Source organism: Ambystoma mexicanum, chromosome 4q (assembly GCF_040938575.1).
Source record: "Ambystoma mexicanum isolate Mex_15411 chromosome 4q, UKY_AmexF1_1, whole genome shotgun sequence".
Lineage (NCBI taxonomy): Eukaryota > Metazoa > Chordata > Amphibia > Caudata > Ambystomatidae > Ambystoma > Ambystoma mexicanum.
In genome coordinates, this window is record NC_090928.1 from 332,321,103 (window position 1) to 332,345,032 (window position 23,930).

General features: G+C 47.0%; 1 protein-coding gene across 1 annotated transcript in view; it reads right to left on the reverse strand.

Moving 5' to 3' along the window:
- The window catches only part of FAM98A (family with sequence similarity 98 member A), a 435,025-nt gene that overhangs the window by 69,457 nt on the left and 341,638 nt on the right, over positions 1-23,930 (reverse strand). Inside the window, exon 7 of the mRNA XM_069607916.1 lies at positions 19,522-19,689. Within this exon, the coding sequence (XP_069464017.1) occupies positions 19,522-19,689 (168 nt within the window). The remainder of the gene's footprint in view (positions 1-19,521; positions 19,690-23,930) is intronic.

Consider the following 23,930-nt stretch of genomic DNA (forward strand, 5'->3'; position numbering starts at 1 on the left):
TATGCTGATCCCTATTACCTTGAACTGCTGCCTCAGGTATATCGGTAGGGGCTCCATTGCTAAGATGTACAACATCGGAGACCACGGCCATCCTTGTCTAGTACCCCTACTCAGCTGCCACCTTTCCGATATGATTGCCCCCGTTTTCACTCTGGCTAGCGGTGCACTATAGTTTGACCCATTTGAGGTACCCCGGACCTATCCCATAGTTAGTCAGGGCTGCAGTCAGCCAGGGTCATTTGACCGAGTCAAAGGCTTTTATTGCATCCAGCGATACAATTGCCATCTCACCCGAGTCCCCTTTTGTATGCTCTATAACCCGGTGAAGTCGTCTGAGGTTGTCGGATATGTTCCTGCGCGGGACATATCCTGTTTGATCAGGGTGTATTAATTTGTTAATGATCCGTTTCATTCTTTTTGCCAACACTGCCGTAAGTATTTTGCTTTCTTGGTTCAGCATCGATAGCGGTCTAAACGATCCGCAATCCTTGCCTGGCTTATTGGGTTTGGGGAGTGGAATAATGATCGCTTCTCTCAGGGATTCTGGTAGCCGCCCTGTTTCGAATGCCTCATTTAGCGTTGCTAGCAGTGGAGGAAGCACCTAATTTCTATACATTTTTTAAAACTCACTGGGGAGTCTGTCTGCCCCCGGGGTCTTACTAGTGGGTAGTTGTATTACCACCTGTTCTAGTTCTTTAAGCGTGATTGGGGCATCTAGGTCCTTTCGCTCCTCTGCGGTTATTCGTGGCATACCTATGTCCTCCAGTGTGTCCATTATTTCCCTGCTGTCGCTCCCTTCTTCATCCTCATACAATCTTTGATAGTATTCAAGGAACTCGCGGTTTACGCCCTCTTCGGTGTCCACTAATTGCCCATCCTCCCCAGTTATTGCCCTGATCGCAGGTCTGGGGGTCTCACTTTTAAACAACCATGCCAACTACCTCCCTGGCTTGTCTCCACCCGCATGTTGCCTCTCTACATACTTTTTATAGTTAAAATGACAATCTTTCCCATTGTCCTGCACACTCCTGTTGCAGTTGGCTAAAAGTTCCAGCATCCTCCTTCGTGCTACCTGCCCTGCTCAGGACTGTTTCTAGCTTGGTTTCTGGCTTCTGCAGTTCCCTTAAAGGAATGGTTTGCCCAAAACATTTTATTGCCCAAAAAGATGGGCAATAATAAAACAAATATACTCGCACTTTTTTTTTTTTTTAAAGTTCCTATGTAAAATTTTGAGCAATTGAAGCTCAAAATTTACAAAAAGCAAGCACATGGTGGCATCCATTTTGTGAAATCGATGCCCGTTTGTGCTCGCTTTTGCGGCACTAATGAAGGAAATGCCAGCCAGCTGTAGTAAACAAAAGCTACCACCGGCTGGCTTTTCCTTCATTGGTTTTTCTTTCTAAGTTTCTCAGGCTCCTCTGAGAAACTTAGAAAGAAAAACTGCAGCGTTTTCGAAACATGGCCGTGTTGTGTTTCTGCTTACAGCTGCTTTTCCATTTGGGGCTCTCTGGCTCCCTACGGGGAAATGGGAAAGCAGCTACAAGCAGAAACACCGTGGCATGCAAACACAACCGGGTTGTGTTTCTGCCTGCCTTGGCTTTCACTTTGGGGTTCCGGTGCTTCCCTGGGGGAGCACCGGAGTCCCAAGTGTTAGCCACGGCAGGCAGAAACAACGCGGTTGTGTTTCAATAACGCTGCTGTTTTTCTTTCTAAGTTTCTCAGGATCCTCCGGCTCCACTGAGAGCACCAGGCTGGGTTACGTTCTGACTCACATACATTATGCTCGGGCATTATTTTGTCTCCTGCACATGCTCTCAGTAGCACTTGGTCTGTGTTCAATTTGTAGCTGGGTCTGGACTTGGGCTGATGTTATTGTGATATGTGCTTGTGAGCTTCCTTGTGTCGCCCTATTTCTGCGTAGCCTTTCCGTGCCTCGGAGTCCTAGATGTTACACATAGATCACATTTAGTTAAGTAGGTATGCCCCCAGGCTTGTCGCCTCCTGGTCCCCCCTCCATCTCCCCCCAACCTCCTTTCTGGGCTTCGGCTCAACTTTAAATCCAGTCCGTCTCTCTGTTGCTTACTAAGGTCACCCTATTATTGCTCAATCCGCCTGTGCTAAATGCACTCATTGGCCTCGTTTTCCTGTGGGCGGCCTCTTTGTATTTACCGGGACCAGCTCCCTCTCTGATCTGCCTCTTCTCAACTGCTAAAGTCTGTTCCCACTGCGGTCCGCCCGTTGTGTGCAGCAAAATGTTCCTTTGTGCGCAGAGACCGCGCGCTGCATCAGGCGGACCATGGTTCGTATCTCTGCATCAGGTGGCCCCCACCAGTCCGTTCGTCAATGGGCAGCCTTAAATACTCCTGGGATCCACACCTCTGACACCGATACCATGCCCAGCTGCTTCCTCCTAGCTGTTGACCATATTCTAAGTCCTTTCAGTTGCTGCTGTTGCTTCCTGCAGCCAAGACATGCCTAGGTTGTCTTTCCAGCATCGCAGATTGGAATCCCTCTGTGTTCTCTGCCCGCTGGGGGTGTTTGTACGATCCTGTCCACACCCCCGCCTGGAGAACCTCATCCCCTCCTCCGACGCTCAGCTGCCCCAGCAGGCCTGGGCTCACCTGCGGTCTCCGTTGGTGCCGTGTAATTCTCCACTGCAGCCCTGCAGCGGTGCGTGCCTGAGGCAGCGCCCGGGGAAGCTTTCACTTCGAGTTGGCTCGGGGCATTCCGGTCCGAGCTACTCCATCGGGGGTTGCAGGATTCCTTCCCATTCTTTTGTGGCCACTGCCCGGGCTTCAACTTCTAGTCGTCCTTTCCCGCTAGCTGCAGGTCTTCCAACAACTTCTAGTTTCACGGGGTGTCGGGCACCGTAGAATGTTGTGTGCTCCTCGCGGCCACGTTACTTTTATCTACTCCGGCATCAGATATCAGCCACACTCGAGGGAGACGGGTCCCTTGGCTGCTAACATGCCCACCGCCTCCTCTTGAAAGCAACGTTACACGGCAGATGCAGTTTCCCTCTTGCTTCTACCGCTTCATTCTTCTTTGTTTCGAAGCGGGCTCCATTTTGGGCAATGCGCTTCGGGGTTTCACCGCGGCTTCTCACGGTCCCCTCATTGAGCCCACGGCTCGGACCTTCTCGAAATCACGTTCTCTGCTGGAGACAGCTTCTCACATGGCTCCTTGGCCACGCCCCCTGCCAGGTGAACTTTGAGTTAAACACCAATCCGGGGTCTAACAAGTGTAGCATGTAGTGAAGAATGTGAGTTAGAGTACATTATATGGGGTTTGCTTTGACTTGCACCAAATTACAAATCTTCTTCACTTGTCAAAATAACAGAGTGTGATATTTGGTTTACGTGCCTCTTTGTGGATCTCCTTGTGGCAAGTTGAGATGTCCAAACTATGACCTTAAGAGCCATGCTGCCAATTTCAGTGAGTGAGGTTGAGGGTGTAATGCTGTTCACAAGTTGGGCTCGCACAGGAGTTTTATTGGATCCCACATTGCCAGTTTGCGCAGATAGGGATACTATGGTTGCCTCGGTCACATGGGAGCAACTAGGATAAGCGTCACTTGTTCCCTGTGAATCCTGTTCACCACCCTGCTCATTAGTGGTGTTGGTGGAAAAGCATAGGCAAATTTGCCTAACCAACTCATCCATAGGGCGTTCCCCTTGGAGTCTGGTTGGGGAAACCTGGACGCAAAGTCTGGGCATTGCTTGTTTTCTCTTGGATTGGAGCGACCAAGTCTAGCGTGGGGTAGCCCCACTGCGAGAAGATGTGATCTACAACATCTCGGTTAAGTTGCCACTTGTGACCTTCTGGAAGCAGATCTCTGCTTAGCAAGTCTGCTAGGGTGTGAAGTTCACCTGGTACATGTTGTGAAGTTAGGAATATCCCCCGTTTGAGTGCCCATTTCCATATTTTCTGTGCTAGCCTGGACAAATTCGGAGAATGGGTCCCCACCCACCCCCATGTGCTGAGAGATGAAGGTGATGGGGCCTCCCACCCAGAGAGTGAGGAGTCTGTTTTAACTACTGCTTGCACTGTCGGGTCGTGGAAGGGTTTTCCCTTCAACAGATTCTCCTTTGTCCACCAGCGTAGAGCCTGTACTAGTGTTGGCGAAACAACCACTTGATCGTGCCACTGACCACTTGCCCGTTTCTCTAACCACTCCTGCATTGTGCGCATGCGCAAAACGTGCATATGGCACCAGGTAAATGCAAGATGCCATCATGCCGAGCAAACGCATTGCTTTGCTTACGCTTATCTGGTAATCTGCTTGATACTGAGGTATTTGCAGCAGTACGTTTCTGATTCTTTCATTGGATTGAAAAACGAACCCTTCTTCTGTTTGTATAACAGCTCCTAAGAACCGTTTGGTCTTGTTTGGTACGAGGCTTGACTTTCTCATTTATTGAGAAGCCCAATTGGAAAAGGTTAATCGCTCTTGGAGTATTTTGCTGGCAAATTTGGGGTGTTTCCCCCGTGAACACCCAGTTGTCCAGGTAGGGGTACACTGGGATCGACTCCCTTTCCAGGTGTGCTGCCAGTGCTTCCAGCACTGCCAGTAACTTGGTGAATACCCCTGGAGCAGATGCTATACCGAAGGGTAGCACCTTGAATTGGTAGTGCTGATTTGCTATCTTGAAACGCAAGAATTTTCTGTGCACTGGGAACATTGAAATATGAAAATAGGCATCTTTCATAAGCAGTGTTGCCATGTAGTCCCCTTGCTTTAGCAGCGGGATTACTTCTTGTAGCGTAGTCATGCAGAACTTTTGAGGCTTGACATAGGTGTTTGCAGGGCACAGATCTAATACTGGGCGCATTGTTAGATCTTGTTTGGGCACAAGGAAGTACGTTGAATAGATACCTTTGTTTACCTGATTCGCCAGGACGATTTTGACGGCGTCCTTTAACAGCAGAGCTTCCACCTCTTCCAGAAGTATGCGCTGCTCCTCCTTCATGGTGGTGTTTTGTCGCAGGGGGTGGAAGGAGGGTCTTTGGAGTAGTTCTATGCAATAACCGCCAACCATGGTAGAGAGCACACATTTGTCTGAGGTAATTCCCTCCCATGCGTGGGTGACGTGTGTTACACGTCCTCCTACTGGAGTGGCATGGGAGGGTACCTGAAGTGGGTGGTCATTGCTTTGGGGGTGTGGATCTACCTCTGGAGGAGGATCTGCCCGGCCGCAAGATCTTCGCTGGCCCCTTCGGAAGCCAAGAGAGGATTGGCCTCGATTCGAACCACAGGATTAACCCTGAACCTGGTAACTAGAGCCTCTTTGCGACTTTTGTCCCCTGAAACGTCAAAAATGATGACTTCCCCCTTTGGCCTGAGGGCTTGTTTGTAAGCTGACCCAGCGACTTCAAGGTGTCATTCTTACTTTGCTGTTTTGAGAGCCTCCTCTACTGCTTTGCCGAAGAGAACATTAGGCTTGAATGGCATATTGAGGAGGGTTGCCTGTGTTTCTAATTTAAAACCAGACTGTCGCAGCCAAGTGTGGCGCTTGGTATCAGGTAATAATATCCCTCTATATATGGTTGCTGTATATAATGTCACTGGAAAAAGGTAGTGGCGACATTATATAGGTGAACATATATATAGGGGCAGGCGGGAGTTGCGGGGGTGTCCCCTGCTTCCCATGAAAAATAAAAAAGGGGTTGGGGTTGCGGGGTGTCCCCCGCATGTTCCATGTAATAATGTCCCCATAAAAAACAGCAATTTTTCCACAATTTTTTTGCATGGCAATATTTTTGAGGGGACATTATTACATGGAACCTCGGCGCTTTATCAGTGTGCCCTATGCGATAACTCTACCAGCATTATCCACTGCGTCTACATTATTTTTTAAGATGCAGTTAGATACAGCCTTCCCTTCCGCTACCGCAAGGGAGAGTTGGGACTTCAGTGGCTCTGGAGCCAGAGCCATTAATGTGGATATTTCCTCCCACTTGTGACAGTTGTAACTGACCAGCAGAGTGGTATTATTGGTAATTCTTGCCTGATATGCCACTGAGGAGGTCACTTTCCTTCTGAAAGTGTATATGGTCTTGCTCCCTTTGTCCGGATGTGCCTCCGATGATGCGAAAGGTGTTCCCCTGCCCTTTTCCTTGTGGTGGTAACCTCCAGAGAGTCTTGCTTTAGTTGGCCCCTGATGTAGAAGGGGGTCAGAGGGAGCTGGACGGAAAATGTTCTCAATGCAGTAATTTACCACCCACGTTAGGTTCGGTGTCATTAGAGAGGGTTGCATTCTTCTCTGGACGGATTGCAATATGGGGATAAATTGGGTCGCTGCCTTTTTGTCACCTAATATATCCTCGACAAAGTCCTTGACTAGTGTCTCTTGTGTTTGGATTTGAAAATGATCAGCTGCCTTGAGCAGCACGTCATAAAATTGTAGCTGGTTATCAACCGGGGAGTCCGCCACTGGCAGGTCAATATGATCTGGAGACGGTTAAGACAAATGTCATTCTCGTCGTCATCATAGTAATGGTCTACCTCATGTAAGTCCTCTTGACCCTCGGAGTCAGAAAAGGCTCCCGTGTTCTGGAGGCTTAGGTCGGGGTCATCAAATTGAAACTGGTCTGGGGCATCAGCTTGAAGGGTTTCTGTACGTGCCCTTTTTGAGGGGGGTAGTGGTGTTGCTCCACTAGCTAGAGGTGGGTTCTGCAAGTTGTGAAGAGCTTGAGGATTTAAAAAAAAAAAAAAAAATCTCCAATAAAAAGAAGTACGTCTCATGGCACAGTCTATGTCTTCAGCAGACCACTGAACAACTTGTGATGACTGCAGGCGGAATAAATGCAGGAGTGTGAAGTGGTTCAGGAGTAAGCTGCTTCTTGTGTTACATAGTTGCAAACATAGTTCCCCTCCCCCTGCGTAACTCTCCTTTTCTCTATATGACCGGTGCTTCGAAGTGTGATGTTTCGAAGCCCGGCTTTTCAGCAGTGTCTCAGGGACGTGTTTCCTAACCAGATGAGACAGCTGAGAAATGTGCGGGTATTTTGCAGATTGATATGTGTGAGGGACATAGTTTTTCAGTGGAGGTAGGAACCATCGCTGTGTCTTTCGACGTTCGGTTTCCAGCTGTATTTTTAGACACAATGTCCGGATCAGATTTTTATGTCAATTTCGGGGACCTGTTGCGAGGTGAATGCCCAGAGAACAGGGAGCTGGTGGACCCTTCCCCTCGATGCCGTGTGTGGCTGTGTAGTCCAAGTTGTCGATCTATAGCCTTGGGTTATGTCTTGTGTGGTGCGACTTGTCTGTGCTAATGCCGCTGGGTGTCATCCCCGTAAGAGTGCTGTGTCTGGTGGGGTGGGGGGCTGGCACGTGGGAATCCGAAGTTTGCCTTTCGCCTCAAATCGTCACAGAAGATGCTGATGCTGCCGTCGCTCGAAGCACCTTCCACGTCTATGGAGGCCTCGGCCTGCATGGCGTGGTGGGCCAAATGCTTTGTCTTGCGGCCCTTAATGTTTTAGGCTTAAAAAGCTTACAAGCTTTACAGCGGCCCTCGGAAGACAGGAGGTTGCACACACGATATCATGGAGTGAAAGGAGACAATTTAGTACAGAGGAGAGGCCATGGCGGGCTCATCAACATCCGGTGGTTCCCCATCCGCGGGAGTGTAATCAAACTCCTCAGTGTGAGTGCCGTGGTGTTAGTGCCTGTGTCAGTGTGAACTGGCTCTTCTGCCACAAGGGGCAGGGCCACCCCCCAATCACTGGCTTAGGGGCTGCAGGTACCTTATGCAGCAGTGGCGGCGGATGCAGAGGTGTCCTTGAGGGACTCTTGGCTGGACAAGGCACAGGAGCAGTAGCAGTCAGCCGCTGCTGTATTTCCGCCACCAATGTATGCAGGATGGTTAAGATGTCCAGTGACATGTCCCTTGGTGCAGGAGCAGTAGTAAGTGGGCTTGAGCACCTTGTGGGGTTAATGGCCGGGAAGGGCTGCGGGTTGGTGACCCCCGGTGAGGCATAGGCAGAATGGGTCAAGTTCCCCATGCACCCCTTCCTCATCCAAATAAATAACTTGCGGCTGGTGCTCCTGAGAACTGGTGTAGATGGTTAGAGAGTGTCATAGCTCTGGTCGGCCTGAGCAGTAACTCCAGAGCCATAGGCATGTCTCTCACCAGGTGAGAGCCCTTCGGAAGAGAGGCTACAACAGGAGAAAAGCGAAATACTCATTTTTGATTGACCGGTTGCTCCGCGGCAGCCTGGTGGATGAAGTTGTCAATAGGGCCCCTGTCGACAGAGTTGCCGACTGAGTCAGTGACGGGTCCTTAGAAGATGTGCTCTTAGACGACCTGTGCTTGGATGGCCTTAATTTCCTTGCGGACGGAGGTAACCCACCAGCTGGTAGGCTAACCTTCGGCAGAGACGGTGACCAACCCTTTCCAGGGTGTGGTCCTGCAGGGCTGGAGAGCATGGACGAGGACGCTGATGGAGCATGGGCTTGCGCCTTCTTTTGGATCTGCGCAGAGGAAGCATCCTCAAAGGACCTCAACCTCTTCTTACTAGAGGGAGTCCGCTCATGGGTCCTGCCAGTCCTGGAAGAGGCATGACTGCACCTGGAGGCTGCGTCAGAGGCCTTTCCTTCCTCGATCCAAGCCACTAACGTTCGGTGGCGATTCTTCTTGGTCTTTGAAGAAACCGATTGGCAGACGGAGCATCCATTTGAGTTGGGGTGAAGGCAATTTTGATCTGAAACCCCAGCAGATATACGATGGTCACTAGCGACTTCAACGCTTACGAGGTCTGGGATTGTAACCTCTTTTAAACTGCAGTGTTTAAACTGCTGCACCTGAGCCTGCCAGGGACAGAGCACAGCATGATGGTGCCCTGTGGCTTGGCTCTTGAAGCAGCCTTTTTTCGCTCTTCTGGGGAGAGCCCCTCTAAAAGGTGGCTGAGAGTGAACATCCCTGCCTGTCTGGTATTGGGCTTTGTGGTGGTGTCTGGAGTCGCTTGCATGCTTTATCCAATATAGGTCCCTAATATAGGGCAGAACGAGCTTGGTGCCTTGACTCTTTTCGTCCATTTGGGCCCCCCACCCCCCCCCCTGTATGCCTTGGAATCACTTTCTCCCAAAACAGCTTTCCTCTTGTGTTTTAGTCTGAGGAGCCTCTTTGCTGACTGTCACTTATCACACGCCAGTCCCAATGGGGAAAACAAATCTTTTAAGCCTGCCTCACAGAGCGTCAACCTGGCGAGGTCCCCAGACTGCAAAGACCATACAACCTCGAAATTTGCAATCCAAGAAAGCTGTACATGGTTTAGATGCCGCTCTGTCTGCCCAAAAGAAACGTACTACATACTTTGAAAGTAAGCCCTACAAAGCCAAATTAGGGATTGTTGCACATGAGAAACCAAATCAGGCATTGTGTGATGTACATCCTGTGAGCTTATATCAAAGTTATTTTATGATGGACAATAACAAATCTTTGTTAAACCACTGCTTAGATTTGAAACGCAATTCATTAGCGCCAAATAACTGCAGTCTCTCAAATTCGGAAATTGCTAATTTTTTCACCCACACCCAATCTTGAACACCTGGTTTCTCCTGAATATTCGTACTACTCTGAAAGTGAAGGTGGGGAATCTGAATTTGCGCAAGTAGTTAACCTCAATTTCCTGCTGGTGGGGTGCCTGTGGTGTTGGAGTCTTCTTTGGACATGATTGTTTCAAAATCGGATGCCTTATTTTTACTCTGCTCCAAACTGGCTGAGGACTGCTATGCTATTAAGCATCTCATGAGTCAGATTTCTGACACTATCAAGGGTCAATTAACATTGGATAAAACAGTTCGTCCTTTGTGGCAAACACCTTTAAATTGCCCCACAGGCGAGAAAACCTTTGCATGAGAGGGCGAGGCCATTTTGTCCAATAAATTCCCACTGCCTGCCTGTTGTACATAAAACAAGACCTCTCACTCTGACCTTGCAAGGCTCTACCCGGAGGATAACAGCAGAGACTAGAGAATAAGCAATGGAGGCATTAAATGGTGAACAGGCCCAGGACTAAAGCCCGGTAGTGTCACCCATGAGGAAAACTCGTTGCCGCCTCCAAACAGTGACCCGCTCGTTACTAAGGGTTCCTCTTCACCAACCTTGGCAGTGGCCACCCCCGATAGCAAATTATTGGACCCCGCTGGAGCGTACCAGAGTGTGGGCAAATACATTGTCACAAATGGACTCCCGGACGGCTTTGAAACAAGTGGTACTTCACAGGCATCTGGACAAATGGCCGGCCACCAAGGGTCGTCAGTCAGAAAAACTGTGCCCTCCAGTTCCCCATGAGGGAAGTGGTGAATTTAGAACCTTTGGTTCAGCCCGGCATTGATGCAACCTTCCGGTCATATCGCAGGAGGCCCGGTGTGGGCTGTTCCCCCCCCCCCCACACATCCCCAGCTAGAGAGAGAAAGGGTAAATTCTGGTGCAGATTTGTCTCAAGCTGCTTGGAATTCAGGTACTGTGCTGGACGGGTCTCATGCAAATGGGAGGCCCCCTTATGGGCCACACAGGAGAAATGTCAGTCAACACGTTAAGATTGTTGAACTTGACCCCACAGAAACCAGCCCATTTCTCAACCGTACCTGGTTGCTCTGTCTATTACATCTCATACAGGACCTTTCCGGTCTTATGTCTGAGGATATTTTGAGTCTTGAACTTCCACAATATGGTAGCCCTCCTAATTGGGTGCTAATATCATTGGCTTGCCCTTTGGTGGCAGAGTGTATTTGTAAGAATGCTAAATTGCTGCACAATCTGGGCTTCAACTCACTTGTTTTTCATTCTAGTACTGCCTCCGCTCCCAAGGTATGTGGAGAAAATGGTGGGGCAATTGGTTCAGCCCCGACAGGCAATGACACATGGACCTCGATAGCCAAGGAGAGAATAGCTGGGTTTTGGGCACGCACTTTGAAACACTTGGGTATAAGCGCGATATAAATAAAATATATCGCGCGCACAGGTTACTCAGGGTTGAAGTGCAGCAGTTGAGCCTGTGCTCCGCTCTTTTCCCTCTTGGAATGTACGTGGCCATGGTTAATTTCTCGCCAGGTCGCCCTACTGGTGGTCTCTGTATAGGAGCCAGATGTTAATATTCTCCCACTTCCCTTCTGGTGGTGAGGAAGTATGATTTTATCCTGGCAGTTTCCACGGTAGTGCCAGAACCAGTAGCCTATCTTGCTGTGTTTTGGCCAGTTTTGGCAGCGGGAACAGACCCGATTTCCCAACACCGATTACAATTCCAGATAGTGTTGCCAACTGCGATAGGACATCCAATATGGGATGGAGGTTATCCTCTGGGTTTTGTACCTACAGTAATGTGTTGTCCGCGTACATGGATATTAGGTCACATGTCCCGCCTAGGTTTATGCCGGCGTTTATCTATTCATGCCTCAAGTACACAGCAAAAGTTTCTACAGCCGGAATATAGAGTACCAGACAGCGGGCAGCCTTCTCTTGTGCCCTTTGCTAATTGCATGTGTTCTGAAAAGTAACTACCAGTTTTGACTCTGGTGACAGGCTTTGTATATATTAATTGTACGCACTTTAAATACATCTGTCCAATCCCGTATCTTTTTCGTAGCATAACACCATTCCCATCTAATGGAATCGAATGATTTGATGGCGTCTAGGGCATCTATTGCACAGTGCATGTCTAAGGTTTTAGTACGGTCTATGACATGATGTAGACGACTTAGATTCCAGGCTACATTCCTACCCGTAACAGCCTCCGGGCACACAAATTCACTAGCCAAGTATTTCAAGTCGTTGCTGTGGTCAGTGAGGACCTAGGACCTGTGCTCGCAATGTTCTGGGCTCAGTGTTTCCACTCAGCCATACGTGGTGCTCCAAGGCAGGCTACTAATATGCATTGGAGGCCTGCGTGCAGTGTTCTTCGGGGGTGTGCACCTTAAAGTCCTCTTGAGGCCTGCGTGGGGGATGCATCGGTTCCCGGGGTAGTTGACAAGCTTGCAACAGATTGATTTGATCTGCCTTAATTGGCGTAAGTATTGCAGTCTCTTAGCTGTAGGTGGCATCCAGGGTATGGAGGTGGGTCCTGAGGGACTTTACTCCCTGCTATATATAACTGGCATTGTATGGGTCACATTCACAGATCCTCTTTGTATGTGAGATTGTTTGCTTCTGTGTATAACGTCTGGCTCTCCAGTTGTTGGGCTCCACGTTTCAGCACAGCCTTATTCTAATATGTGGCTGCACACCGCTGGCCAGCAGAGGGTCCACACTGCGCCCTCCCACACAGGAACCTGCGTTTGTGTCTGTGCTGGGGCAGCGCCTCCTCCTCTGAAAAGGAGGGGGTGGGGGGGAGACTCAGGAGTCGCAGCACTCACACTTTGTTTCTGCTCCAGGTTCCTCCAGCTTCACGGGTGCCCTGCTCGGTTATGTGCCTCTCCAAGACCGCAGCACTGGGACTTCGCGGGGAGCAGATGGGGTGGTTTAGACGCAGCAGCAATTCTCTATCTTGGATTTGTGATGGTCTGCCGCACTACTTTTTCCAGGGCGCCATCTTGGTTCCCAGTCAGCTTCGGCGTCTGCAACTTCAGGCCTCTTGAGTTGCCAGAGCGCACAATTTCTAGATCTTATGGTCGCTGGCTCAGTCTCTGGATGTTCACCTCGCTTTTCCGTCGTTCTAGGCGATTATCAGAAATATAAAGGCCATCTAGGGTGGATCAATCTCGGATCAGGCAGGAGCTGCAGGGGATGCCGACCTACTCCATGGCAGTTGTCCACGCCTTCTCCCCCTGCTGTATAATCTTTATGTATCTGACGTACATAGGGCTATTTAGTCAGCTTAAAATTTTCCTCCCCAATTTCGCAAAACCAAAACAGTTTGCCTCATGTATGCCGATGACAGTGGTCATGGATAGGACACCTATTGGATTACAGCGCTATTTAAACGTTGTTCAAACATATTCGAAAACTAATGGCCTGAAAATCAACATCAAGAAAACCAAGGTCATGATATGTGATAGAAAATCCTATAGAAAGGGTACCTATGTCTGGGTATTAGACAATATACGCTGTAAGAAACCCAAACGTGTCTCACTTACTAGTCCCTGGCGATCTGTCATCCAGGTGGCCAGGACACAGCCATCACTATTGGATCCAGTTCCTGGGGTGGAACTGTGAGGGAGGATCACCTGGATGCAGGGTCTCACGGAGTGGAATTGGGACACTGACAGATCAGACACGGTATCCCCTTCTTATAACACCTTTTCCCCATCCCACCATGCAGGATACTCAAACACTACCACCGCCCTTTTCCGACACAAACACTTTCACACACCACGAAACATGACGAACAAAAGCAGTTTACCTGACATATCCCAAAACAAGGGTCAGGCAATTGACCGGAATCACGCACACCTGACTACCCTTTCCCTTCCCCCACAGGGATAAAAGGTAGAGCTAGAGAACACAATATGAAAAAAGGCAGACTACGACGAGAGAGCCAACTCAGCAGTTCAAGAGGAGGAGAAAGACTGCGCGAACCGAAAAGGTAACAAGGAGAGTAGTGACCTTGCCCTTTCCGAGCCAGGCCCGTGAAACCTTCAGGGAAGGAATCTTCAGGGAAGGAATCTTCCCTGGAGGTTTCACGACTGAATAGCCATAGTGTGTTTCAGCAGATGTCAACGGCACACTGGGCTCTTCTCTGCGGATAACCAAGCCGGGGAGAGACACTTGCCACTGTGGTATCGGCCTTGACACCAGATACAAGAGAAGCCAAGCTGTTAATCACAGCCGGTGAGTCGACGGGAGAGCCAATAAACAGAACTCTGTCGAACAAAAGTAAGAAACTGCTAATTGAATTAAGTGCAAAGAACTGATAATACAAGAGGGGAAAACCAGCTATAGAAGAGTCGGGCACCGCGTGAGTGCACACTCTAGAAACTCTGGGCGATTACCCTATTGTTGAAACTACAGTTACCAGAAGACCGTGAGAAAGGCGCAAGAAGAGGGTCCAAGTGGTCATACGGGGGCTAGCAAAATCCTCTGTATAGTCAAAAGTCTTTGACCGGAAAATGAAGGTAAAACTAAGGGAAGTGAATCCCGTACTGTCCGATTTTCTGTTAAAGTTGGCAAGAGTGAACCCGACAGAGGGATGCGGATGAGAAGGTAGCAAAGCCTAAAGGTCCTGATGACCATTGTGTTGACAAGAGTTAACCCAGAAGAGGGATGTCCACAGTGAACTGTAAAAAGACATGAAGACTTGTGAATGTCAGATAAGATTGTGTTGAGAAGCCGTAGTGAACCCAACAGCGGGAGGCTGATATGTGAGAAGGCTATGAGCCCGGAAGATGCATATCCAAGGGTGAAAAACCACCATCCAACGACATGTGAAAATGACAAATGAAATCTTTTGCATACAAGCCATAGTGAACTAGACTGAGGGAGACCGACATTTGAGAGGGGTCTGAGCCCAGAAGAGGGGGACCCTCGGATGAAGCATCATCACTCTAAATGTAATCAGAAAGGAACTTTTGTTGATGATTTTGAAAATATCAGGCCCTCGGAAGCAAGAGATTTAAACACTGACTGACCCGATATCACTAGGTACTTTTTGTGGATCTGAACCCGGAAGAGGGGGATCCAGGGTTGAAAAGTCATCACCCATCAAGCACATGGAAAGGAACTTTTTGTTTATTATTTTGCATACACCAGGTTCTCAGAGACATGATACTTTTTTAAATTTAGTTTTTAACAATGAACCCCAAGACTCCCCCTTCCCCTCCTCCTCCCCAACTCCAGGTATGAGAGTAGTCCAGTATTGCAGCGCTTGCCCTGCAGAGCGATTTCCGCCCGCCCCACTCCAGTGTGCCCTTGTATTGTGAACTGACCCGAATAGATAAACCCCTTCAAGAGTCCGCTTCTCCAGGTGTGTCTATCACTATGCCCAAGAGTCTCATGCTCCGGGGACATCATCGCTGCCTTGGACCGTCCAGCAGGTATTCCAATAAGGATGCTCAGTCCACCCTAAACTTGAGATGCTGTCCTTGAATTGAGTACGTAAGCCACTCAAGTGCCACCAAGTTCCAAAGCTTAGCCACCCATTCATGATTCTGGAGAGGGTCCTTTGTTTTCCACCTGCGGGCCAGTACCATTGCTGCAGCCATCATTATTGCATAGAGCTTACGGCCTGGCAAAATACTTTTTATAGAAAAGAGACAACCACCGAAGGCCCCGATAGCTGAGAGCGGAACTGTTGGCTCGTGCTGGGAAAGCTCGAGCGTGTGCTGTGCTCCAGAATCCCACCTTGTCCCGTGCTCAAAACGTGGGGAAGGGAGACCCCAAGCTACCACATCCTGACTTATTTGTGTACACCTTTCTTCCTTATGAACATTATCCAACACTCTTCTTTGTTTTTAGCATAAGGATTGACAGTAGGTTTTCTTCGTATAGGCCCTTTTCATTTGACAAGACGCCACTAGGACTGCCTTATTATTTGATGGTTGTAGCTTGCTCCCATCTTAGATTTAGGCTTAGATTATGCGTTTTTCCAACCCTCCTATCCTATAGTTTATTAAACACCCTTGAACTGTGATCACTTGTGTCTGTCTTTACTGTTGCCACCACGAGTTCCTTACAACGCCTAGAAACGGTCCACTCATCCAAGTATCTCGGCATATATTTACAGGCCTCTCAGTCACTGATGCATCTGGAGGAACGGGCTGGGCAGAACATGGGGCAAGTGGCTGGCTATAAAAAGGGTTATTTTGTGAAAGTGGGGGTAGAACTATAGAGGCCCTTGTTATGGCATATAGGCTGTCTATAACACCTACCATCCTGTATACTAAATTGGAGGCAAAAATAATATGATTTATATTAAACCTCCTGACTGCTGTCCCTGTTGAGGCCTTGAGAATGGAACTGGGCCTCATGTCACTTATCTATCTGGAAAAAGGTGGCTTGTAACTGGAGTTCCACACCCTCTCTACTATACAGCACACAAGCCCATAGTGACCCAAGAGAGTATGGTTTCTAAAATTGGAGACCATGGTGGGAGATTACTGTCGGGATATTGAATTATATTGTACTGGATTGCCCGACATGCCTTTATTCTTGAGTGGTTTGAACAGGAAAACACGCATATTTTACCGCATTTCTTCCCCGAGTAGGTTGGCGGAGACAGAGAAGTATGCAGTATACTCGCAGCAGGGTCATTTCAGGGAACACCTGAGAAAATACCTTGTTACGCTTTGCCTGCCTCCTATTATGTTTTATGCTCAGTGTTCGCCTTGAATTACTCCTGGTACTTGCAAACAGAGGAGCCTGGAGGGGAATAAAGAGAGAAACGTAGTTGTAGGCTTTGCACCACTCACATCAAAACAACGCAGCATGCCCTGACTAAGTGTCCTGTATTGTGTATTCTCTACCAGAGGGGATATGCAAAGTTTGTTGGCTGTGACCAGGTTTGGAGCATGCTTTACAGTGCAGAGTCCTATGTTACTATGACCGTGGCCCATTAGGTCTGGGTCAAAATTATTTCCGTCTACCCTTTAAGTGATCATTTTTAAACCCGATTTTAAAATGAAATGTAAAATCTTATATGCACTTAAATTAAATGTTAAATTCTGATATTTATTTTGGATATCATTTTATCATTTTCTTTTTATGTGATCCTATGTAATGCTGATGTTTTTGTGCGATTATGACACCAAAATGCACTTCATAAATAGAAACAAAAATAATGGCACTTGAGGTGCCGGTCCTGAAGAGTCTTTTCTTTGTGGCATCATTAATGGTCGAGGTGCAGGCCCAAGCCTGGTCCTGTTTGCGCCACGGGTTGAAGATTCCAACGGTGGATTGAAGATCTTTGCTGGCAATGAGTCCCCGATGTTGGTCGTCGCAGCATGATGGTTAACGAAGAAGAGATGGAAGATATCTTTGCAAAAAGAGCAATAAACTGGAAAACCACTATGAATTTCGAGGAGCGAACCACAAGGACTCATCAGAAATGTGCAGTAAAATCTGAAGATGGCCACCAGGGGTGGAGTTTAGGACGAGTGTCACTGGCTGGCAGCAGTAGAACCCAAAGGACACTGATAGGCTATGTTAGGGAGAATTGTTAGGGAGAATTCTCATAAATGTGCCAATTCCCTCCACCTTAGAGACCCCCAGCAACTTTGCTGGATTTTGAGGACTTGATTTTTTTAGCATTTTTTTAGCATTTTTATAGCGTTTCTCTCTGCGTGCCAAACTAGGTTTGGTCCCTTTGTTCGTATGACTTTGGGAGACTTCAGGACTGAAGACTGCCTCTGGTGTCTGAGTGTCTGGGGTGGGCAGGAAGTGAGGGAGGTGCCTGAAACTCCCTGTGCTTAGTCTGCTAGGAGACCCAAATGCACTCTGGTATGATTGGCTGGCTGACTGTCCGGCAAGAACAGCCACCCTGCTGGGTGAGTATCAGCTAGGCTGGAATGAAAGGGAGAAAACTGTTTAAAAGGCGAGTCTCGTGGACTGGAAAGCAGAGTCGACCACTGGAACGAAAGAACCGAAAATGAGCTGGAAGAGGACAGCTGCTGCAACTCCTGGACTGTTGGTTTGCCCAGTGAAGCCCTGTTGCAGGTCCGAATTGCCAAGTTCATCTCGACAGAGAAGCCCCTTCAAGGACGACTTCTTCCTTTGAGTTGTTGGGACCAATCTGAAGGCTGGTTAGGATTAACCAGGGAGCAGGACACCAGCTTGTGTGCTTGAATGACAGCTACTGGAACTGAAGTGAGTCCATTTTGCCAGCGCCCCCTTCCCCTCCCCCCCGAAGGTCCCGTGCAGTGCAGGAGTCCGACGTCCTCCCTCTTGTTCCCACGACTGAGGCTCAGTAACAGTGAGATCTGCAGGAACCAACGTCTTCAGCCGCATCTTGTTCTTCATTTTAAGGTACTGTGCCAACTCGATTGAGAGAACTTACCTCTCGCGGTGAAAGTTTGCGGAACTTTCCCAACTTACAGGCCTAATCAGCTTGTGACCCAACATACAATCCTTTTTCGTACAAACTACTTTTGAAAACTTTGGCAAAGACTTTACCATTTACTACAAGAACTGCTCTTTCCTAACCAAGACACTAGCCCATTGACTTTGGCCTATGCCTATTGAACTGAATCGAGTCCTCTAATGAACTGAAACAATTTGCACTGCCTAAGAAAGTATTTGTGATCTACTCTATTAACTTGTGCCTTTGCCTTCCCATTCAAAGTGACTGAAATGCCCTTTGGCTCCTATTTCAGGGGAGCTTAAATTGTTCAGAAACGTATTGCTTTTGTGTTGAAGTATATTTGCGTACAATATTAAGTTGCCTACCTCTAGTGAATGTTTTCTAAATGATTGTGTAATAAATTTATAATTTTTTAACCAAGAAACCTTGAGTAAACTGTCTACTTGAACCACTGTGATTGTAAGACCTCTGTGTAACTTCTTTTACTGCTCACATTCCCTCTTGAGATAAGCCTGGCTGCTCAGCTCGCTACCACAAACTGTAGTACAGACTTATACCAAAGGTTGGTTTTCGCTTACACCTTTAGTCCTAATTGTATGTGGTGGTCCCAGAGGGTACTGCATGCAATTCTGCCTAACGGGCTATAGAGTTTAAAGCAAAACTGCTTTCTTTTCACTGAGGATTCCAAGCATGACGACGGGTAATATATGCAAGACCTCATACTGGAGAACCCCAGTTGCCAAAAATGTAACACAATGGTGAAAAAAATCTGTAGTAGAGTGGATAAAAAGCTTCGGTTAATCGACAGCAAAAGAGAAATAAAAGTTACTATGAAAAGCATTTCAATGAAAATAAAAACAGTAACCAAAAAGTACCACAGAACGCAGTCCTTTTATCAACCCGAGAAACTGAAGGAGCCATTCAGTTTTATTTCTGAACGAAGTTGATGTTCAGAGATTGAAAAAAAGACAAAGTCTTGCTTCAAGCTCAACTTTCAAGGCAATACAATTTAGAGGAAGAAAAAAAACAGGCAATCTAGCCTTGTCAAACACTGGACCGTAAGCCCTTATGATGCCAAGGAGGTGGTGACTAAGTGTGTTGAAGTTCAAATAACAGAGTTGACAGGGGGAATGGAATGATAAAACAAAATGAAAATCGATGTTAGTTACCTGCAAATGGACGACAAAGAAAAACCTCAAGGATGGGATAGATCTAAATATTGTATAACGATAGAATTAATGGCATTTTGAAACATGAGAAAATAATATTCTGTCACAAAATATAAAATAATATTAAATTGAATATTTGCATCAAATACTGCAACAGTCTACATCCTCCCCAAAAACCATCTGTGAAATTGTGTTGGTTGGAACAGCTTCTATCAGAACATGTATTTAACAATGTATGATTTAGCAACACTAGACATAGTTCCATTAAAATCAACAAATTGCGGATGTAAAGTCATAATAGGAATATTAATATTTTCTAGGTTATAAAGAAACCTCTTCATTCTGAAAGAAACTTGCAACCTGATTAGGAACTTTAAGAGCCAAAAAATACAGGTACCTTATTGATTGCACAAGCAGATTTTTCTCGTATCGACCCGCTGCTGGTTCTCAAGATTTTTGATAAATCATGCCGTGCTGCAAGTAGGTGGGCAACAGAAATAGAACACTTGTTGAACAAGACAGTACGCTTTGGCTGGTACACCTTGGCCAGTTTTTCAGATTGACTCTGTTCAAAAGAAAAACAGATATTTTTGGTGCAAATTTAACACTTTAAGTAAGCATTCTTCATGAGTATTCTATGAGCAGGTTCATAACAAAACCGTATTTTGCTACAGCGATTCAAAGACCCTTTAAGCCTAGCACTTTCAATTAAATACATTTTAAATATAACACCAAAAACAAGTGCATCACAAGTCCAACTTTTCCATGTGGCTATACAGTTATGAAAGCCCAGATCAATGCTAATCTGGTAAGGCCATTCCAATCTTCTGCCTCTTCTGAAAGGCTTCCTTCAAAAAGCCCACTATGGTCAAAATTACATGTGATGAAGTCCTCTCCCTAGTTCTGGGGACTCAGGGGGAGCCAGTGGAAGTTGGGGGTGTTATGGGATTATCTCCTGGTCACCCTATATTGGTTGGTGTCACAAGGCAGGGTGCAATCACAGTGGCACGCCACAGGTCAGGTTTCACAGCTTGACCACCTCCCACATCTCTAGTCTATCTGAGCAGTATAGACCTGAAAGCTTAGGTCTGGACTAAAACCCTGCTGAAACTGTGCTGAGCAATGTTTGTACGCTGCCTTCCCTATTAAGAGCCTACATTTCCCATTGGTGCAGACCCAAAGCTCCAACAGGGAACAAGCCAGCTCTCTTTAAAATAAGTAGTTTATCTTCACTTAGCAACGGTCATTAAAGTTACAGGTTCACTTGGTACAGCACAGAATTCATTTCACAATGGCTGCACGATGTTTGTGAACTCCGCAACCCCAGGTTACCAGTTTGGGTTTCCTGAAAGCTGAAAATTCAATGCAGGAAACCTATCAAAGCTTTTTTCCCTTAGCAAATGTTTTTCATGCTGGGGATACAATGTTTCTATTTACCCATACTTGTATTGTAAAATTAAACTGTCTTTCCAGCTTCCAATGCACATGCCAGAAAACAAAGCCTTCACCTCCGGGCAGTTACCACTGGGGAAGGTCAGAGGAAAATGTATGTTCACGACTGATGACAGCCAGATGCAGGCTTGGTCCAATACCTTGAGTACAAAGTAGTCACTGTCTCCAGTGATAAAGAATACAATTACAGAGAATGTTAACTGAGAAACAAAAACAGAAAAAACAGTGAACATTTTTAAAAAGTAGATATGTGGGTGAGTTAAGGGGGTAAAACGGGTGGGGTTGGTTTAAGCACAGAGAAACAGGGGGTTTCTGTCCCCTCCAAAAACAAACAATATTTTCTCACCGTTTCGCTGAAAAAGCATTCTCTGTTATGTATTCTCTATAATCACATACAACCAGCAGTCACAGGTGTACTCAGGGGAAACAATTGATCATGTCCATCACCCAGTTACAAGTTACAGGTGCAGACCCTCACTAAAAGTGCCACCCTGGGGAGGAAGGGACACGATCTAAAAGCACCCAGCACCAGTTGCTTAGTGTGGGTTGAAAGAGTAGGAGCCTCATGTTCGGAGAAGGCTGCAGACTAAAGAACAGGAGATCGTAACATCAGTGTATGAAAGAAGACATAAGGAGGTGGTGGCAGTGGCAAGAAGAGGAGAACAGTTGCAGGAGGAGATGGTTAATATCAGGACCCCAGAGTGAAAGCCAAGAGGAGGTGGTAGAAAACAGGGTGGATTGTGAAATCGAATCATAAGGAGGTGGCAGTAATATCAGAGGTTGGAAGTGACAGGCGGTAGAATCAGGGGGATGGAGGCGGCGGGGGGGGGGGGCATTGGGTAGTGTGCCCCAGATGAGGCATAGCCGGTTGTGAACGTGGTACGGAGGAGGTTGGAAATAAGAGGAGGAAGTGAATACCCAGGCGTAGGTAGTGATCAGGGGAGCATAGTCAGGGGGATAATGGGAGTTGTAGTTCAGAGCATCTGGCGAGCTGCAGGTTGCAGACCCTTGCAGACCCCTGACAGAGACCAGAGCAGACAAGAGGTGAACATTCTGAGAGGTAGAGGGTAGACCTGAACATTAGGTGGGAAGTAAAGGACCAAGGTAAAGAGAACCAAATAAAGACGGGCAATGAAAACAGAGTTGGCACAAGAAAAACTGGGAGGAAGCCGAAGCACTGAAAAAGGCCAGGGTCACCCTCTAGCACTCTGCTGGCTACATTCACACTGACCCGTCTGTTAGAAGACTTTAGAAAAGTGTGAGTCATGGGGTAAATCCCACACCGAGAAAACATGCATCGCCAAGAAGCCGCGAGGCAACACATTTATGTCTAGTAAAAAACGGAAACACTTGCTCAAGTGATCGGGATAGCTTGGATACCACATCTTGTGGAAGAGACATTGGACAAAGGGAATGAAGGGGGAATTGAACCCGATCCCACTTTAGGTGAACAATCCAGACCTTTGTTTGGCAGACCCCATTTTCATTTGAGTTGCCCACATCTTGCATAATAATCCCTAATAAAATGACTGGCATTTAACACATTTGCTTGGCATCCAGGATGAACCCTCCCCTGATATTTTAATCATAGACATAGGGTTTGGGGAAACACTAGGGTAATCTGGAGATCCTAATGAGCAGCATCAGACCCAAGAAAGTAAGGCGAGAAGAAGATCTGAAAGCTTTCAATCGTGCTAAAGATTCAGGCGCAGCAAATCCACAACGAGTCTCAGTGTTGATGTTTCGAACAGCAAAGCAAGCAAAATAAAATGTCTGGCACTTAAATCTCCTCGAGCCTCTGTATGGAAGGGAGAAGCAATGGTTTCTGGACCTCCAAAATAGTCCTGGAGTCGCGCTTCAGAGGACAACGAGAAAGACGAGGAACCACCAGAAGAAATCTTGAAATGACCTTCCCATGTGATGTTCAAGACTAAAACTGCCACTTGCAATCCAAAGCCATTAATGTATACAATCATTACACTGCCTGGTTACCTGCAAGGGAAGAGATTTTAAAGAAAGGCCATGTCTATTTCTCAGAGCAATACGCAGATTCAAGGGTCATGGATTTAGAGTTTGAGTCAAATGATTTAGTTAAGAAAGTTGAAAATATATTTTGCTGCTGGTTTCTCTGGCTCCCTTCTTAGGTCAAGTGTGTGGTTCTTTTCAGATGATCAGGCACGGCACAGTTAAAGCCATTCCCATTTTCGCTAAATGTGTGGTCTTTTTCTAAGGCTTTGCTTACTCAGCTGCAGGGGCGAAGGAGACCCATAACATCTGGGGGGCAAAGGGGACAGGGGACATCCTTTATCTCAAATGTTTCAACAGCCGTGTGCCAAGTTAACATGCAAGATTGTCAGTAACTAATAAAAGTTTAACATTTCCATCAGGGCCAATCATCTAGATAGTCATTACATTGGATTGATCTCGTGGAACATCGCGAATGTAGCAACAAAGGTGATATGGTTTCTTTTCATTATGTTAGACAACAACATCTGTCAATCAATTTGATCTAAACAGATTCCTTTCACTTCTTTATGGTTACAGGAATTTAAGCCTGGGCACAAGGAATTCTGGGGGATTGTGACGAAGTAAAATTGAATCCATTAATAATAATTTAGATGAAGCTGTCCCTATTTATGTGTTCTGTGTGAGGTTAACAACAAAGGAATTTGGGCAACTTCCCTCCGACCTTCACCTCTCCTGCCATTGCCGGTTTATCTTAGGTAAATGGCATAAGAAAAAGGGGCTGGGTGCTCACTGAGATTAAGTAAGTAATGTGAACTGCCTCCTTTTCCTTTGTATTCAACTGCCACTGCACTGCAACTATGCATGTGAGCCTAGTGCACACAGCCTTGGTAGTCAAACGCAGATAGACGCACAGGAAGAGGAGTATGGACTTTGCCTGGATTTTACAAGTGTAAAAAAGAGATTGAACCCAAAGGGATACCAGCATCTCCACCCAGTGGGCTGAGCTGCAGGCTGATTGTGTGCACCGAGCTGTGTTAAGAGGCAGACCAGGTTTTCTGCCACATGCTTAAGCTCTGGGCATTAGAGCCAATGGAAATCAGCATACTTGACTGGAGGAGGGTTTCTCTTTGCCAGTTACTCTAGGCCAGTAAATGCCATCAGTAAAAGGAGAATATCTTAAAGCCAAGTAGATTCAAAGAGAGGAAGCAACTCATGAAATTAGTTCAGGAACAGTTTTAAAAGGGCTTTGCATCGTCTTGGGCAACTCAAAAAGGTATGAATGGCATGAAAAGGCTTCTGACAGTGAAATGTTTCCTCAAGCTAAGTCTCTCTGTGCAGTCACTCTCAGTCTCGGGTATATATGCTTTGAAGACAGTTGCTCCAGTT